Below are 20,175 nucleotides of genomic sequence, written 5' to 3' on the forward strand. Positions count from 1 at the left end.
GCACACAAGTTCTCATAAACATGAACTTGCTCCATAATTGGTTTGTCATCTACCATTTGAAACCCAAGCCACTGCCCGACAACATATTTTTTCTTACCCGCATCGTCACCCCATATTTTTTTCTCTAACAATTCCCATATAGTCTTAGCAGATTTATGGACCGAAAATAAATCAAAGAGAGTATTCGACATATGAGTAAGGAGATGGAACTTAGCGCTTTGTTATCCTTATCATGTTTCTTAATAGTCTCCTCATTCGACTTAACAAAGATTAGACGAATGTGGGGTAGATTCTACAAATGGCAATGAATAAATGACGCAGGAGGGTCGAAAAATAAAACATAGTCGATTTCTAATTGTTCAAAATACATAAGCAGTTTCTGAGACCATCTTTTGTAGTTCATACCGTCTAAGGGTTCCAATTTCGACAATTCAGACAGGATTTTGTTTGAGACGGCAGCCATTGTTACGACAGAAATAATATAGTTTTCAAATTGTTGGAAGATAAATCGTAACAATGAAAAAAAAAGATTTAAACTTGAACAAAAACAAGAGACAAAAAAGACTTAACGAACGGAATTTGCAAAATACCGTGGTATGGAGGCCACTGACTTGAAAACTATATCGGCACGACCGTGGTGGTAATCGTCTCTCGCCGGTAGTTCCCCAAGGTTAACATCTGCGACACCCGTACACAACCACTGTGTATGAGAGCCTTGGAACTAACAAGATCGAACCCGAAATAAAACTCGAAGCGCAATATTATCATACGAGAGAGATGTAGAAGAATTTGTGTGAATCAGTGTGTATCAAGTGATGAGAGAACAAATTTCTATTTATAGTCGAAAATAGAGTCATTGCATAAAAAACGGAAGGATCAAAAACGGAGGAAATAAAGGAGACAATAATTCTCCTTAATGACAATAAACGGGATTAATGGAGAATAAATCTCCTTAATCACGAGATTTTGTTTGACTAAGATCCGTTCTCGGACTCCAAATACACACACAAGCCAAGCCCAAAAAGAAAGATAAAAGGGGCCTTTGGCCCGCACTGTGGTGCTCTACCCGAGCCCGAGCCCGAGCTCGAGCCGGGCCGGGCCGGGCGGCACAAGGCGCGTGTGTGTGTTTGGACCCAAACCCACAGGCCCAACAATCACCACAAAAGCCTCCTTGGTCCAATCTCTTACCCAACATTGGACCAAAGGCAATATAAACACATAACACACAACTCTCCCCACCGATGTGGGAGAGTGTATGAACCAAAAAACCAAAAAGAACTTTGGCTTTACTTTGGCATCACACCAACAAGTGGGACAGAGGATCCTCACTGTTTTATAAAGCGGTGAGGATCTTCTGTCCCACTTTTGTGTCTCATTCCATGTCCCACTCCATACACATCTTGACACATCACTTGTTGCAAATAAAAAATACACAATAAATGTGGTAATGTGTTGATGTGTCAAAATGTGTATGGAGTGGAACACGAAATGGGACACAAAAGTGGGACAGAGGATCCTCACTGTTTTATAAAGTACTATTATTAAGAATAAATTTGGAGACAATAATAACAAAATTCAAGATCAAAAACCTAAACATACATATTTCTTCAAAGGTAGGCAGATATATAAGTTAATAAAGATGAGGTTGGCAGTGACTAAGAAATGGAGTATGGAGGCGTTGGGAGAATGATGGAGGGAGAGTATGTGGGTGACGCTGAATTAAAGCCAGGGTTAATAATTTTTTACTACTATCAAATTTATTTATAGGGCTGGTAAATCGTAGGGGCGGGGCAACCCAATATTGTTATTGTGTGTTCAGATAATCAACAAGTTTTAAATTATCATTTAATTATCTTCACCCTTTTACTCTTAAGACGGATATACCCGCCTTAAGAGACCAATTGTCATAGCTTATATATATTGAGTATAAACAATGTTATTTGGGTGCAGATGGTATATATAGTACTGTAGTTAATTATTTAGAGGTGATAATTTTTTTTTTTTTAGTCAAATGAACTATAAGGGAAGTATAATATTACGGATAAGCGGATTTAAACTTGAGGCCATATTACGGATAAGCGGATTTAAACTATAAGGGAAGTATAATATTATAATATGGGCCATATTCTTTTCAGTAATTCTCATTTGTTACGGCTCTTTTCGTTACAAATTATGACGGACCTAAATGTGTCCATTTCTATGAAAAAAAATGTGACCATTATTTGATAAGTAACATTTGATAAGTGATTACTTTTATCATAATGTGGTCACATTTACGACCGTAACAATTTGTGATCGTCATAACCCAAGCTGGCTGGTGTGAGTAATAAAGACTCTTATCTCTTAAACAAGTGGTCATGTGGTTCAATTTCTGACTCTTGCGAATGAAAATGCCAAACTTGGGAGGGGTCAACCCATTAAATTGCCTTCGGCACCCCAAAGGAGATTGCCCCAGCTGTCCATAGGGTATACTCCTGATCAACACAAAAAAAAACAATTTGTGACCGTCACAAGAGAGACCAACTTTTTATTAGCAAGTATTGCCTGGTAAATTTTGAGTTATCCTCTTTTACACATAAATTGTTTATACTCCATATTTGTATAGGCTAATTAATTAACATCTTCATAGACAAATACATTTGTGGGGAAAGCACTGGTTAAAAGTTTTTGTGATTTTAAAGTTATATCACTGATTCGTAAATCAAATTTTGCATCATATTTGTATAATTATATGACTGATTTGTATATTTAACAATTCGACAAAATTGTTCTAAAATATGCACGGGTCACAATTTTCATTTTGTCCTATTTTTATTGGTTAATTCTACATGATTTGTACTAGATGATAAACGGGCCAAAAGTTCTCATTGTAGTGCACCGGTTCTCCAAACATGCACGCTTGAGTTTGACTAAATTAAAAACGAGTATAACAATTTGCACGGGTGACTCATGCAATTTGACTAATTATGTGTTATTTTTTTTATCTAAGTAATTTTGTTTCATACGTCGCTTTATATCATTTACGTTAAATGTAATTGAAATTTATAATCCAAATATAAAAACAGACTATGTGAAACTCAACTATTACTTAGCTTTTGTAATATAAAATTTTCAAAAAAAAAAGGCAAAGAGCTATTATTGCTTTATTTTTAATTTTTATTTCTAAAGATAACTAACTTTAACAGAAAGATTATTAATCAATGTAAAACGCAGCTTAAAAATTCACATTTTTGTATAGTAACAAATTTAAAAGAGCATATCCGTGCATTTTGCATTGGTTTAAGACGAATATAATTAATATTACACGGGTTATACAACAATTCACATTGCTACAACATTTACTTTTGTATATATGACTATATAAATTGTAATTTTATTATTGTATATTTTAGATACCCTCAATAGATACAATTTTGGTAATTGCAAACGAAATTAAGATGAGCATTGAGAACATGAAATATGAGTTCAGTTAAAGACCAACCACCTATTAACACACCTTGTCATTTTTTTAAACCCTCCGCCAATTAATTTCTTTTCTCCCTTCTCTCATCTCCTTTCACCGGTGTAGGCATTTTGTTTTACACTGTAGTTTCCACAACCCGTATAACATAGTTGAGGAATGAGACACTCTCGCCAGATAATTAATTATATTACTTCCGTTCAATCAACCAATGATGTGCTCATTTGGCAAATTGGTGTTGTTTAAGTTGATTGGCAATCAATTATGAGTTTTGGAGAATGGTGATGGAATTACACATCATTCTTTTCTCGACACTAACCATGCTTTAATGTCTCTCATAAAATTTCTAACAACTTTTTCAATGGCTAAGCCAAATCATATGGAAAATTATTAATTGGTGGAGTAATTGATAACTAAATTACTATTTTACAAACCCTAATTTTAGAACACAAAATAATTGATAAACAAGTTAATAATAATGGTTAAACAAATAATTACTTCACTACTTGAAGAACTTGAAGATTATAATCCATTATTAAAGTTTTTAGAATAATTGAATTCAATTTTAGGGAAGAGGTAAAAATAAAACCTAATTTGTCTAGATTTGGAAAAGGGTATCATATGGAAAATTAATGAAAAAATGTATGTGAAAGAGCAAAGTCCGTATGTGAAAAAGCAATACCGAAATTTTATGCACACAGTAAAAATGTTATACTAAAAAATAAACCGTGATTATAATTAGTTACGGTAGATCTTGTTAAGACGGTTAAGTTAAAGACCTTTCATAACGTCTTTTTATTTTTAATCTTCTTAATTAACTAAACCAAACCTTCTAATTCCTGCTAATTTAGAAACATTTTCTCTCTAATTCCCACATCTTTCTACAACTGCTTCTCTCACCTTTATGCAACTTCAGGTAAATCACTGTTATTTGACGTATAAACCCTAAAATTTTCAATCTTTATGTCTTGTAACTATATAATTGTTCATTTTAATTGATTATTGTGCAATTAGAGTGATACCCATTTATGTTAATTGTATACTTTTGCTTCAATATGCTTCAATTTTCATATCTAATGATTATAAATTATTCAATGTTAGTATAATGGATTTACTTGATTTCTAGTTAGTAGTGAGATTGTGTGATTTTGGGTGTACCCTTTTGGTCAAATACTTTAAGGAACATTGTAGATTATTTTCTTCAGCTACTTAGCCTTTTAACCGGCTATATGCTAACACTACGCATACCAACTCCAATGTCAAATTCTTAAGGCAAATCCGCTTCTTGGAAACCATAAGCTAATGGTGCCTCCCATAAGCAAAAATACTCTACCACTAGTAGAAATGACCATCTACATTGGTAAATCAATTTGCATAATATTTTCCCTCTATAACCGAAAGAAAAACAACATAGGACAAACCATAATACATGGTTTATTTTATACATTTTCACACTTGCCTAATCGCTCGTCAAATATGAGTACTAGGTAAACTGTTATACTTATTCAACTTGTCAAACCGCAATAATTAAGCCCTTGTGAAAACTCGAGTAATAACTCCTCTTTTATTATTGAATAAAATGCCATACTCGCCCTTTTGAGAGTATTAACCGGTATATAATAATCATACTTTCACCCTTGATCCTAATACCAACGATGATATTACCTCCCCCATGTCCTTCATAGAAGAACATGATGACAGAACCACCTTTTACAAGGTAAATCATCTTTGGTCTATGCCAAAGATTAACTTGTCAAAATTCTACAACAAAAGACTACTCCATTACCGGACTCGTCAAAAAAAAATTGTACATTCAATATTACTGATGTACCTCTTACATGGTTAAACCACCATAACTCCATAATCTCACCATGGTTATAGCAAACCATCATTCGTTCTCGAGATTATATGGTAAAATCAATTACATAATCAAAATTTTAAAAAGCTTTACACAAGTTATTAACATGTTAAACAATCATTACAAAACAGTTAGAACTCTAACAACATTATTAAATAACCGATCATATATCCATTATTGATCAAAACATCACAATTCATAAATATTTCTTTGCATGTTCATTTCTCAAAAATAATCAATGTGAACTTATACACAACTTCAATATTTATGTTCTATATGGGTGAGTTTCATCTCCTCCTTGTAAATTAGGCTATTTAAGATACCATTTACAGGTTTTTAGTATTGCCTTATATCAATACACCATGCTATCAAGCCACATATGTATACCCATATGTTATCACTCAATAACCACATTTTCGTGTATTACATACATTCAAGAGAGCTTACGTAGTATACTCACTTCCACTCCATATGACTCATTTCATACATTATAATACCATATAATAAAAACTTATGAAAACACTACTAGTATATACACTAGCAAACATGCATAGTGAAACAAACATCCATATGAATTTATTACCAATCATCAAATAAAATTGTTACTCAACTAAAAGATAGTCAACACACATGATAACTCATAATCGCTTTCACATGATTATTAGAACATTTGATGATAAAACATCATAAATAAATCATTAATCACTTTAATATCCATGTGAGTATAAAAGCACTTTAACAAGAACCATGATCAATTTTAACCAATTGATCAAACAAATATACATGTCTACATATATACTCCACACGATATACTTCATACATGATCAAATAACAACTCTTATCAATACCTAATACAAAGAATCATCTCATTAGATTTGCTCCATATAAAATATAAGCACAAACCACAATAAGATTAAACTTGACATAAATTTGTCACATATCATGGATGATTATCCAACTCTCTCCTTAAAGGATCTTGTGTGCCTTAAGTTACCATAACGGAACTTGATACCACCCATAGTCAAGACACACGCTATTGAGCCATATAAGCACTTATATGATACCGCTCAATCCCGCATTCTCGTGTATAATACTAAGGAGGGTTCACTAATGACAATCACTCACCCCATAAAGCCATTAATATAACAACTCGATCTCGTCACGTAATAACATGATAATTATATTCAATATCATTAAATAAATCCAGAACCAGTATGATACAACAACATGAAAATCTTATGTAATTTAATAATCACCATGTTAATTGTTAACCCATGGAAAATTGCAATCTGGACGACATGTAAATTAATGCTACAACGTACAAAAAATTGTTCATATACTTATAAATAAGCCAATGATTATGTAAAATCACATCTGCATTAGCACCAACGCTTTATGCATGCAATAGGAGGAAACTGCCATGCATTAGTGTAACTTTGAGGAAATCAACATTATCAATGATCAAAATTATTGTGAACATCATAAACTTACATAATTAGGCACCAGTGCAACACAAATACATTAATGCAACACAAATACATAAATGCAACACCCACAATCACATGAACTTCGTCAAACAAGCATGTAGCAACTGTTTTTATAATCAATTATCAAACTGCACTTTCTCATCTTAATTGATTGCTATCAAGTTCATATAAATTAAATATAGTCAGACATAAATAAAATGCTTCAACTTGATAACTATCAGTGGCCAGGATAACACCAAACATATACGGTGTATAGTCTAAACAATAATATCAGGCTTAATATTTATCAATGTCAAATATTAGATATTACGGAGTATATCAAAACAATAATATACTTATCTGGGCGATAATGCATCATCCTAGTGAAAACGCAGTGATCATGCACTCAAACATGAGCGTGATGCATCTTTATATGATTCATCATTACAATTTGCCATCAAATTCTTCTCACATAGTTCCAAGGCAAATTGTAATTTCTGAGCCACCCAAATTCTTGCACCCAGAACTTCAAACCACGCTGACATTAACAGTCCCACAACTTATCCAATTGATCCATAGCCCTACTTGAAATAAGTAAATTTCCAAAGCAAATTCTGGAACACGGACATTCTGACTTTAATGTAGACATTCACACAATATAACAGAATATGACAAAAGAGACCTTCATTGTCGATTCCATAACATTCGTCATCTTGAAAGATTTCAGAATTGTTCTATTAGATTGTTAGGAAATTGATTTTCACGAATTGGAATTGACAATAATAAAACCGCACCGAATCGCTATGCTTTCCTAATAGAACAATTCGACCCTTACTTTAGTGCCTGGGTTGTATCGAACTTTCTATTGAGATAAGACGGTTGCCCTCTGTATTCGGCACAGAATACAGAGATATAATTAAGAAGTATTTTTGAGTAGTTTGTTAAACGTTCTTTTGATGCAGTAGAAGATTATTATTTTTCTGTAACTTTTTCTTCTCATCCTTTTGTCTATTTATAATGACAAAACAGGGTATAGGGAGATGTATTTCTGAAGAGTTACAACTCTTCAGAAATTCCGGATACATTTAATTAAAAATCCGAGTAGTGAGACCCCCTTCAAAGTTATTCGAACCGAAAACTATACCGTAATCCCGTAAATAATTAAGCGAGTGTACACTCCGTACTTCCCGAACTCGCATTACATTATTTAGAAATTACCCATCTATGAACCAATCTTAATTACGCCAAATGAACCGGTAATTACTCTTAAATCACCAACAGAAAACAGATAAGTAATCATAATCATTTTGTACTTCTCTTTGATAATTTCTGAGGCCAAAAAAAAAACAACACTTGGGTATTATTTCAATTTATACGTATTACGTTGTTCTGTTATTTCATAACTACAAGTCTACAAATGAACAGTATGCGAAATTCTTCGAAATGGTTGAGGCTTTTGGTTTGCATTGTGATTCTGATGAAAGTTGACGGCTTTGATGTTCCAATAACGATTGTTGAAGATGCAGTGGCCAAAGGCAGTGGTAAGTAGACATAATAAACGAGTCAAAGGGTTAGGCCGCTATGGTCCTGACTGATATACATCCTGTCATCAATATTATACTAAGGCTTTTTTTTTTTAATTCAGAATGACACATGATGAAAATTACAACTTAAAGTACTTTACGAATCAAATACAGACATAAAGTGTATAGGAAGTCATTTTACAATCTTCGATCATATTTAAAAGTCGAAAAATAGTACGCAGGGGTAAGTCTTTGACCATATTACACCTAGTAAATGTTGTGTTAAATTGATTTTACAGTGTGTTTGGATGGAAGTCCACCTGCTTATCATTTCGACAAGGGATTTGACAGCGGTGTCAATAATTGGTTGATTTACATGCAGGTTTGTGTACTGTCTGTCTGTTTTAATTGTATAGCTAGTCCGCGGTTCTGAGTGAAGGCCGTTGAGCGACTCATCAACACATCCGCGGAATCTGAAGTTTCTAATCTTGGTTTCTTTGGTCAGGGAGGAGCATGGTGCAACAATGCAACGACGTGCCTCGACCGTTCACAAACTCACCTTGGTTCATCTAAGTTAATGAGCACAAATTATTACTTTACTGGGATATTAAGCAACAAATCAAAGCATAATCCTGGTACTACTAATTTCAGATTTATATTATTTCTGTATTTCTGTGTTGTGCTGTCACTGAATTCAACTGATTTCTTAAACACAATTTAATGGTTAGATTTCTACAATTGGAATCGAGTCAAGGTTCGTTACTGTGATGGATCATCGTACACAGGAGATGTTGACGCAGTTGATCCTGTATGTAATCTTCCCTAGTCCCATATTATTTTTTTCAATGCCCTTATAAGTTACGAGTCCATTTTTTTTTTTTTTGCGAAATTGAGCAGAATACAAAGATTTTCTATCGAGGAGCAAGAGTTTGGAGGGCAGTTATGGATGATTTATTAGCTAAAGGAATGAAGAATGCACGAAATGTATGAACACGTATAATTTCTTTGATCTTTGTGATAAAAACATAATTTTTCGTAAATAATCTACTTAGATCTTGTCAAATGCCAATACAGGCGGTTCTGGCAGGATGCTCAGCTGGTGGACTGGGAGCGATCCTTCAATGTGATAATTTCCGAGCTTTGTTCCCTTCTGGTGCCAAAGTGAAATGCCTGTCTGATGCCGGGGTTTTCATAAACACGTAGACTCCACTTAAATATTTCATGTTCATATAATGCGTCTATGACTGAAGCCGGGACTCAGGGATTCAGACTGTAAATCTGTAATGCATCTGATTGCAGGGAAGCTATCTCTGGAACGCGGCCTCTTGAGGAGTTATACGCTGAAGTTGTTACCACACATGTACAGATGTCATTAAAAACCTTCCGCATTCATCAAAATTTCTTTTTTGTTTCCGTTGTATTCTTAAATGTTCGGTTGTTTTATGCCAGGGATCAGCAAAAAATTTGCCTGAAGCCTGTACTTCTAAATTCAGTCCAGAACTAGTAAGAAATGCATTTGTGGCGATGTGGCCTGCACTGTGAGTTCATCGAATTTTGTTTTTTCTCATTTTCGTCATACTGAAAGATGCTCATAATTGGAATTACAGTGCATGTTGCCACAGTATGCAGCGAGATACATTCAGACACCGCTGTTTCTGCTAAATTCAGCCTATGATGCCTGGCAGGTATACTGTATACACATCTGCTCCTCTTTCGACTTCTCTTTTTTAGCTAAAATTGACCGAAAAAAGAAAATGAATGCAAAATCTTTTGGAATTTAATGCTTTTACTGAGAAAAAAAACTTCCTTTTACCAAACCCGAGCAAATGCCTGGCAGATAAGCAATATTTTGATTCAAGGTGTGGTTGATGCTGATGGAAAATGGAGAAATTGTCTTATAAGTGGGATATCACGGTGTTCCGACAGCCAGAATCAAGCATTAAAATGTTTCAAAAAACAGTTCTTAGCTGGACTGTCGACGATATGTGATAATAACCCGACCACAGGGTTTTTCATCAACTCTTGCTTCTGTCACTGCCAAAGTGATGCCCAAGAAACATGGCTTAGCGACGATTCTCCTCGTCTAGACAATACAGTGAGAACCGATCTCATTCTATTGCGTGGAATTGTGATGCGGATGAGTTTCAAATCCAATTCATGAGTACCCTATACTTTCTTCCCGAAACTCATCAAAGGTAGTAGTCACCGTCCCAAGGATATCGAAAAAATATACCCCATAAAACTAGGTAAAAATCTTATTTATTAAAGCAATAACCACAGAGCCTGTGTGTGGCTCTGTGGTTGAAAGTCAAGAAGTCATTTTTTCGTTCCTGAATTCCAGCCCCACGTTCTATAGGAGCAATTAATTACAATGCTACTTGCTTTCTCTCAATTGTTCATTGTTCATGAGATATATATTGACAAATAAAAATCAACACTCCATCGCATAGTAGATACTACTGAATATATTGATGCGTAGAAAATATAATGTTTGTGAAGAAAAATGTTTTGACATTATTTGAATAAATACAATAAAATGAAATCTCAATAAAAAAAAACAACAGAAAGTTACAATGTCAAAGTCACATATAATAAACGGAGTAAACTTAATTACACATTTATAAAAAAAAAAAAAAAAAAAAAGTCACAGATTTGTGAAGGAATAAAAAAACGAAATCTGATTAAAAAACTAAAAAAAAAAAACTCTAAATTTGTTTCAACCATGAACAAAGACCATTAAAAGTGTTATGTGAAAAACATCAAAGTCAGTATTAAAAAATAACAACGAAATATGTAAGAAAATGAAAAGCTACTGTAAAATATTGGTTTTTATAAACGGTGAGGATCTTCTGTCCCACTTTTGTGTCTCATTCCATGTCCCACTCCATACACATCTTGACACATCACTTGTTGCAAATAAAAAATACACAATAAATGTGGTAATGTGTTGATGTGTCAAAATGTGTATGGAGTGGAACACGAAATGGGACACAAAAGTGGTGTTGGAAGATAAATCGTAACAATGAAAAACAGACAGAAACTTGAACAGAAACAAGAGACAGAAAAAGACTTAACGGAACGGAATTTGCAGCGCCGTGGTATGGAGGCCACTGACTTGAAAACTATATCGGCACGACCGTGGTGGTAATCGTCTCTCGCCGGTAGTTCCCCAAGGTTAACACTGCGACACCCGTACACAACCACTCGTGTATGAGAGCCTTGGAACTAACAGTACCGAACCCAGAAATAAAACTCAGAAGCAGAATATTATCATACAGAGAGATGTAGAAGAATTTGTGTGAATCTGTGTGTATCAAGTGATGAGAGAACAGCTCTATTTATAGTCGAAAATAGAGCTGTTACAGGCAAACGGAAGGATCAAAAACGGAGGAAATAAAGGAGACAATAATTCTCCTTAATGACAGTCAAACGGGATTAATGGAGAATAAATCTCCTTAATCACAGAGATTTTGTTTGACTAAGATCCGTTACTGGACTCCAAATACACACACAAGCCAAGCCCAAAAAGAAAGATAAAAGGGGGCCTTTGGCCCGCACCGCAGGTGCTCTACCCGAGCCCGAGCCCGAGCCCGAGCCGGGCCGGGCCGGCGCGCGCGTGTGTGTGTTTGGACCCAAACCCACAGGCCCAACAATCACCACAAAAGCCTCCTTGGTCCAATCTCTTACCCAACATTGGACCAAAGGCAATATAAACACATAACACACAACTCTCCCCACCGATGTGGGAGAGTGTATGAACCAAAAAACCAAAAAGAACTTTGGCTTTACTTTGGCATCACACCAACAATCCCCCACTGATGATAAGGAAAAGCTAAAGAGAAATTCTAGGTAAGGAAGGACTGGATACTTAAACGTTCAATGTCTTTCGACTTGAATTGACGTATTAGTGAAATGAGGCAACAACTTACTTTTAACAAGAGAATATCTTTCGATTTGAATTCCTTGTCGGTCTTCGGTCATTGATTCCCCCACAACACATATCATACCTTCAAAGACTGTTATGTTCCGCGATTTCAAGTGCAACGCTTTTAAAGCCATGCGTTTACCCTGGTTTAGGTGAGTGCTCTAGTGAGAATTTTTATATTCTTACATAGATGGTGGCTAAACCATCACACCCCCAAAGGTAGCTCAAGTGCTTCTCGCAGCACTTCTCATAAGAGCTATTAAGGACAAAGTCCAACCTCATATAAAAACACAATCCATCAAGTGCGTCTCAAAGCACCACCAAAATTGGCTATGGATATCAAATGCCGTAGGAATAAGCTATAGAGTCCATCAAGTATCACACTCAAACTTGATTTAAGGACTTAAGCCCCATTCCCCTCGACATGTCAAGGACTACTCTCCTTGTTAACCCTTTAGTAAAGGGATCGGCAAGATTACGTTCGGACTTCACATAGTCCAAAGCAATTACTCCATTTTTCAGAAGTTGTTTTACCACACCGTGCCTGATTCGAATATGTCGTCTCTTACCATTATAGACATTATTCTTAGCAACACCGATAGTCGCTTTACTATCACGAGTAGGAGACTGGTGCTACCTGTCCCCCACATGGGCACGTCTCGCTAGTAAGTTCCTCAACCAATCTGCTTCTTGACCCGCCAACTCAAGAGCAACGAACTCGTATTCCATGGTAGAGCTAGCTATACAAGTCCTTTTGCGACTTCCATGAAATAGCTCCTCCACCCAAGGTGAACACATAACCACTAGTGGAATGAATTTCATCATTACCGCAACCCAATTTGCATCACAATATCCTTCTAACACAAAGCAGAAATTTACTATAATGCAAACACAAATCAACCTGTTCCTTTCGGGTATTTAAGCAGACGACGATTTAGTGCATTCCAATGCTCGGCAGATCAAGGGTTATGTGTATATCGACTCGGTCTACTAACAAAGATAAGCAATGTCCGGTCGAGTACAGTTCATGAGGAACATCACACTTCCTATAATTCTAGCATATTCTTCTTGTGAGACACTATCACCCAAGTTCTTACACAAAGATATACTAGCATCATAAGGAGTTCTAGCAGGTGTAACATCAAAACTGTTAAACTTCTTCAACACTTTTTCAACATAATGTGATTGACTAAGGGATATACCACTTGGGGTTTTCACAACTCTAACTCCAAGGATAACATCAGCTTCTCCTAAGTCTTTCATCTCAAACCGTGATGACAAAAATTGTTTGGTTTTATTCACAACAGATAAATTATTACCAAGAATTAACATGTCATCAACATATAAGCATATAATCACACAATCTGATCCAAACATTTTAGAATAGACACACGAATCGAATTGTTAGTTATATAGCCATCGTCGATTAAAGTGTTGTGAAATCTCTCATACCACTGTTTAGGTGCTTGTTTAAGACCATATAGTGATTTTCTCAGTTTACACACCTTACTCTCTTGACCTTTTACCACAAACCCCTCGGGTTGCAACATATAGATCTCTTCATTTAGGTCACCATTCAAAAAGCGCTTTTTACATCCATCTGATGTACTACGAGATCATGAATAGCAGCCAAAGCAATAAGAGTTCTAATGGTGGAAGTTTTAGTCACAGGTGAGTAGGTATCAAAGTAGTCAATATCTTTCTTTTGTGTAAACCCCCTCACCACAAGTCTGGCCTTGAACCTTTCTATTGTTCCATCAGGTCTCATTTTCTTTTTAAAAATCCATTTGCTACTAATGGGTTTACTACCTTTAGGCAAATCAGTTAACTCCCAAGTCTGATTAGAAACAATAGAATCTAGTTCATTTTTAATAGCTTCTTTCCAAAAAACAACATCTATAGATCTCATAGCCTCATCATATGTTTTTGGATCATCTTCTATTAAAAAGGCAGAAACAAGCTCATCAAAAGCACAAATATCACCTGCGATTTCAGATAAGTGAAGTCTGATAGCATCAGTTCTGATGAAATCACTCCCGTAGCTCTTTTCAATTCTGGCCTTTTACTCCTTCTTGGTTCAACCGCATGATCCACGAAGTACTAGTACTCGCATGCATAGAACTCACGAGGGTTAACAGCACGGAGAAAACAACAGGGGCATCGGGTAGTGATACTGTTTCCTTCTTCAAAGGAAATACCTGCTCAAAAAACTCAGCATCTCTAGCCTCAGATATAGACCTGTCACTTAAAGACATGAACCTATAAGCAGAACTGTTTTGAGCATAACCAATGAAAACGCAGTCATAAGTCTTAGGTCCAATGGTTGGCCTCCTAAAGCTAGGTAAGCCTACTTTAGCCAAACACCCCCACACTTTAAGGTAACTTAAGTTAGGAGCATAACCTTTCCACATCTCATAGGGTGTCTTGTCTAGTTTCTTATGAGGTACCCTGTTAAGAATATGACAAGTTTGAAAGCACCGCTTCCCCCACATATCATCGAAAAGGCCGAACTTAAAAGCATAGCATTCATCATTTCTTTCAAAGTTCTATTTTTACGTTCAGCTACTCCATTCGATTGAGGTAAGTATGGTGGGCTTTTTTCATGTATTAAACCATTTTTCTCACAAAATTCTACTAAATAACCAGCCCATACTCTCCTCCTCGATCGGACCTGACTCTTTTAATCTTCCTATCAAGCTGATTTTCTACCTCTGTTTTGAACTTTATAAACATGTCCTCAGCTTCACTTTTATTTCTAAACAAATATACTTTGGTATATCTAGAAAAATCATCAATAAAAGTGACATAATAATGTTTACCACCTCCGCTCATGGTGTTTTTGAAGTCAGCTAGGTCGGTGTGAATTAACTCAAGAAGACTCGTTTGTCTAGTTGTAACAGGTCTACTAGGTTTCTTAGCAAATTTGGCCTCGACACAACTAGGACACTTCTCATGAGTTTCTGAAGATAACGATGGAATAAGCGACATAGATTTGAGCTTTTTAACCGAATCAAAATTCACATGACCTAATCTACCATGCCAAACATCAATAGACTCAAGAATATAAGCGAAGTAGAAGTATTATTATTAATGATAGGAGAATCAACATTCAAAATAAATAAACCCCCACAGAGATAACCCTTGCCCACAAAATCCCCATTGCGCGACATTACAACCTTGTCAGCCTCAAAAACAAGTTTCACACCAACTTTGTTTAGCAAGGCACCAGACACGAGGTTTCGACGCAAAGTAGGAACATACAAAACATTATTTAAAGCAAGAGTTTTCCCGAGGTTAGTTTGAGAAAGATCTTGCCTTTGCCTTTTCTGATAACAAAGAGAAGAAGAGTTACCTATGTAGACACATTCACCATCAAAGCAACATCTTCAAATTCAAAGAAAGAGATCCTTGTTAGCACAAAGATGCCTTGAAGCCCCGTATCCGTAATCCAATCACTAGCATTTGCAACCAGATTAGCCTCAACCACTACAAAGAAGAATAATATCATCTTTTTCAAGAACATTAGCTTCAAAGCAGAACTTTCTTTTGAGGACACTGATAAGCTTTGTGACCCGTTTTCCCACAAACATAGCAAACCAGATTTGGTTTCGGATCTTTGAGGCGGGTTTGGTGAATTTCCTTGACCACTTTCTTGGCATTCGACCCTTGGATTGACCCCACTGACCAGTTTAGCCTTTCCCTTACCCTTGAACCTATCTTCTTTTGAAGACCCACCATTTCAACAAGATTGGCTTTGACAAAGAGTAGTAAGAGACAATTGGACTGACTTATCTTTCAGACGATTAGCTTCTTCAGTCCTCATGTGGCCTACTAGTTCTTGAAGGGACAAATCTTTTTTCTTATGTTTCAAATGGTTCCTATACTCATTCCAGGAAGGGGGGAATTTTTCTAGCAAAACATTGGCCAAGAAAATTTCATCTAGTTTCATTCCCTCATTAGTGACATCGGCACACAAGTTCTCATAAACATGAACTTGCTCCATAATTGGTTTGTCATCTACCATTTGAAACCCAAGCCACTGCCCGACAACATATTTTTTCTTACCCGCATCGTCAGCCCCATATTTTTTCTCTAACAATTCCCATATAGTCTTAGCAGATTTATGGACCGAAAATAAATCAAAGAGAGTATTCGACATATGAGTAAGGAGATGGAACTTAGCAGTTTTGTTATCCTTATCATGTTTCTTAATAGTCTCCTCATTCGACTTAACAGCATTAGACGAATGTGGGGTAGATTCTACAAGAGTGCGTGCAGAACGTGGCGGGAGGGTCGAAAAATAAAACATAGTCGATTTCTAATTGTTCAAAATACATAAGCGAGTTTACGAGACCATCTTTTGTAGTTCATACCGTCTAAGGGTTCCAATTTCGACAATTCAGACAGGATTTTGTTTGAGACGGCAGCCATTGTTACGACAGAAATAATATAGTTTTCAAATTGTTGGAAGATAAATCGTAACAATGAAAAACAGACAGAAACTTGAACAGAAACAAGAGACAGAAAAAGACTTAACGGAACGGAATTTGCAGCGCCGTGGTATGGAGGCCACTGACTTGAAAACTATATCGGCACGACCGTGGTGGTAATCGTCTCTCGCCGGTAGTTCCCCAAGGTTAACACTGCGACACCCGTACACAACCACTCGTGTATGAGAGCCTTGGAACTAACAGTACCGAACCCAGAAATAAAACTCAGAAGCAGAATATTATCATACAGAGAGATGTAGAAGAATTTGTGTGAATCTGTGTGTATCAAGTGATGAGAGAACAGCTCTATTTATAGTCGAAAATAGAGCTGTTACAGGCAAACGGAAGGATCAAAAACGGAGGAAATAAAGGAGACAATAATTCTCCTTAATGACAGTCAAACGGGATTAATGGAGAATAAATCTCCTTAATCACAGAGATTTTGTTTGACTAAGATCCGTTACTGGACTCCAAATACACACACAAGCCAAGCCCAAAAAGAAAGATAAAAGGGGGCCTTTGGCCCGCACCGCTGGTGCTCTACCCGAGCCCGAGCCCGAGCTCGAGCCGGGCCGGGCCGGCGCGCGCGCGTGTGTGTGTTTGGACCCAAACCCACAGGCCCAACAATCACCACAAAAGCCTCCTTGGTCCAATCTCTTACCCAACATTGGACCAAAGGCAATATAAACACATAACACACAACTCTCCCCACCGATGTGGGAGAGTGTATGAACCAAAAAACCAAAAAGAACTTTGGCTTTACTTTGGCATCACACCAACAAGTGGGACAGAGGATCCTCACTGTTTTATAAAGTACTATTATTAAGAATAAATTTGGAGACAATAATAACAAAATTCAAGATCAAAAACCTAAACATACATATTTCTTCAAAGGTAGGCAGATATATAAGTTAATAAAGATGAGGTTGGCAGTGACTAAGAAATGGAGTATGGAGGCGTTGGGAGAATGATGGAGGGAGAGTATGTGGGTGACGCTGAATTAAAGCCAGGGTTAATAATTTTTTACTACTATCAAATTTATTTATAGGGCTGGTAAATCGTAGGGGCGGGGCAACCCAATATTGTTATTGTGTGTTCAGATAATCAACAAGTTTTAAATTATCATTTAATTATCTTCACCCTTTTACTCTTAAGACGGATATACCCGCCTTAAGAGACCAATTGTCATAGCTTATATATATTGAGTATAAACAATGTTATTTGGGTGCAGATGGTATATATAGTACTGTAGTTAATTATTTAGAGGTGATAATTTTTTTTTTTTTAGTCAAATGAACTATAAGGGAAGTATAATATTACGGATAAGCGGATTTAAACTTGAGGCCATATTACGGATAAGCGGATTTAAACTATAAGGGAAGTATAATATTATAATATGGGCCATATTCTTTTCAAGAATTCTCATTTGTTACGGCTCTTTTAACATAAAATTATGACGGACCTAAATGTGTCCATTTCTATGAAAAAAAATGTGACCATTATTTGATAAGTAACATTTGATAAGTGATTACTTTTATCATAATGTGGTCACATTTACGACCGTAACAATTTGTGATCGTCATAACCCAAGTGGTCAAAAAGTGTGAGTAATAAAGACTCTTATCTCTTAAACAAGTGGTCATGTGGTTCAATTTCTGACTCTTGCGAATGAAAATGCCAAACTTGGGAGGGGTCAACCCATTAAATTGCCTTCGGCACCCCAAAGGAGATTGCCCCACCGTCCATAGGGTATACTCCTGATCAACACAAAAAAAAACAATTTGTGACCGTCACAAGAGAGACCAACTTTTTATTAGCAAGTATTGCCTGGTAAATTTTGAGTTATCCTCTTTTACACATAAATTGTTTATACTCCATATTTGTATAGGCTAATTAATTAACATCTTCATAGACAAATACATTTGTGGGGAAAGCACTGGTTAAAAGTTTTTGTGATTTTAAAGTTATATCACTGATTCGTAAATCAAATTTTGCATCATATTTGTATAATTATATGACTGATTTGTATATTTAACAATTCGACAAAATTGTTCTAAAATATGCACGGGTCACAATTTTCATTTTGTCCTATTTTTATTGGTTAATTCTACATGATTTGTACTAGATGATAAACGGGCCAAAAGTTCTCATTGTAGTGCACCGGTTCTCCAAACATGCACGCTTGAGTTTGACTAAATTAAAAACGAGTATAACAATTTGCACGGGTGACTCATGCAATTTGACTAATTATGTGTTATTTTTTTTATCTAAGTAATTTTGTTTCATACGTCGCTTTATATCATTTACGTTAAATGTAATTGAAATTTATAATCCAAATATAAAAACAGACTATGTGAAACTCAACTATTACTTAGCTTTTGTAATATAAAATTTTCAAAAAAAAAAGGCAAAGAGCTATTATTGCTTTATTTTTAATTTTTATTTCTAAAGATAACTAACTTTAACAGAAAGATTATTAATCAATGTAAAACGCAGCTTAAAAATTCACATTTTTGTATAGTAACAAATTTAAAAGAGCATATCCGTGCATTTTGCATTGGTTTAAGACGAATATAATTAATATTACACGGGTTATACAACAATTCACATTGCTACAACATTTACTTTTGTATATATGACTATATAAATTGTAATTTTATTATTGTATATTTTAGATACCCTCAATAGATACAATTTTGGTAATTGCAAACGAAATTAAGATGAGCATTGAGAACATGAAATATGAGTTCGATTAAAGACCAACCACCTATTAACACACCTTGTCATTTTTTTAAACCCTCCGCCAATTAATTTCTTTTCTCCCTTCTCTCATCTCCTTTCACCGGTGTAGGCATTTTGTTTTACACTGTAGTTTCCACAACCCGTATAACATAGTTGAGGAATGAGACACTCTCGCCAGATAATTAATTATATTACTTCCGTTCAATCAACCAATGATGTGCTCATTTGGCAAATTGGTGTTGTTTAAGTTGATTGGCAATCAATTATGAGTTTTGGAGAATGGTGATGGAATTACACATCATTCTTTTCTCGACACTAACCATGCTTTAATGTCTCTCATAAAATTTCTAACAACTTTTTCAATGGCTAAGCCAAATCATATGGAAAATTATTAATTGGTGGAGTAATTGATAACTAAATTACTATTTTACAAACCCTAATTTTAGAACACAAAATAATTGATAAACAAGTTAATAATAATGGTTAAACAAATAATTACTTCACTACTTGAAGAACTTGAAGATTATAATCCATTATTAAAGTTTTTAGAATAATTGAATTCAATTTTAGGGAAGAGGTAAAAATAAAACCTAATTTGTCTAGATTTGGAAAAGGGTATCATATGGAAAATTAATGAAAAAATGTATGTGAAAGAGCAAAGTCCGTATGTGAAAAAGCAATACCGAAATTTTATGCACACAAAGAAAAATG

General features: G+C 35.4%; 1 protein-coding gene across 1 annotated transcript; it reads left to right on the top strand.

Moving 5' to 3' along the window:
• The first annotated feature begins 4,149 nt into the window (after nucleotides 1–4,149).
• On the top strand, nucleotides 4,150–10,468 carry LOC141623240 (pectin acetylesterase 8-like). Its single transcript, XM_074439358.1, has 11 exons — nucleotides 4,150–4,376; nucleotides 8,210–8,325; nucleotides 8,607–8,689; nucleotides 8,813–8,942; nucleotides 9,036–9,115; nucleotides 9,205–9,291; nucleotides 9,382–9,506; nucleotides 9,607–9,667; nucleotides 9,757–9,810; nucleotides 9,915–9,992; nucleotides 10,145–10,468. Exons 2-11 carry the CDS (start codon nucleotides 8,211–8,213, stop codon nucleotides 10,466–10,468), a joined length of 1,137 nt encoding a protein of 378 aa, XP_074295459.1. The 5' UTR covers nucleotides 4,150–4,376; nucleotide 8,210.
• The last annotated feature ends 9,707 nt before the right edge of the window (nucleotides 10,469–20,175 follow it).

This window comes from Silene latifolia, chromosome 1 (genome assembly GCF_048544455.1).
Source record: "Silene latifolia isolate original U9 population chromosome 1, ASM4854445v1, whole genome shotgun sequence".
In the NCBI taxonomy this organism is placed as follows: domain Eukaryota; kingdom Viridiplantae; phylum Streptophyta; class Magnoliopsida; order Caryophyllales; family Caryophyllaceae; genus Silene; species Silene latifolia.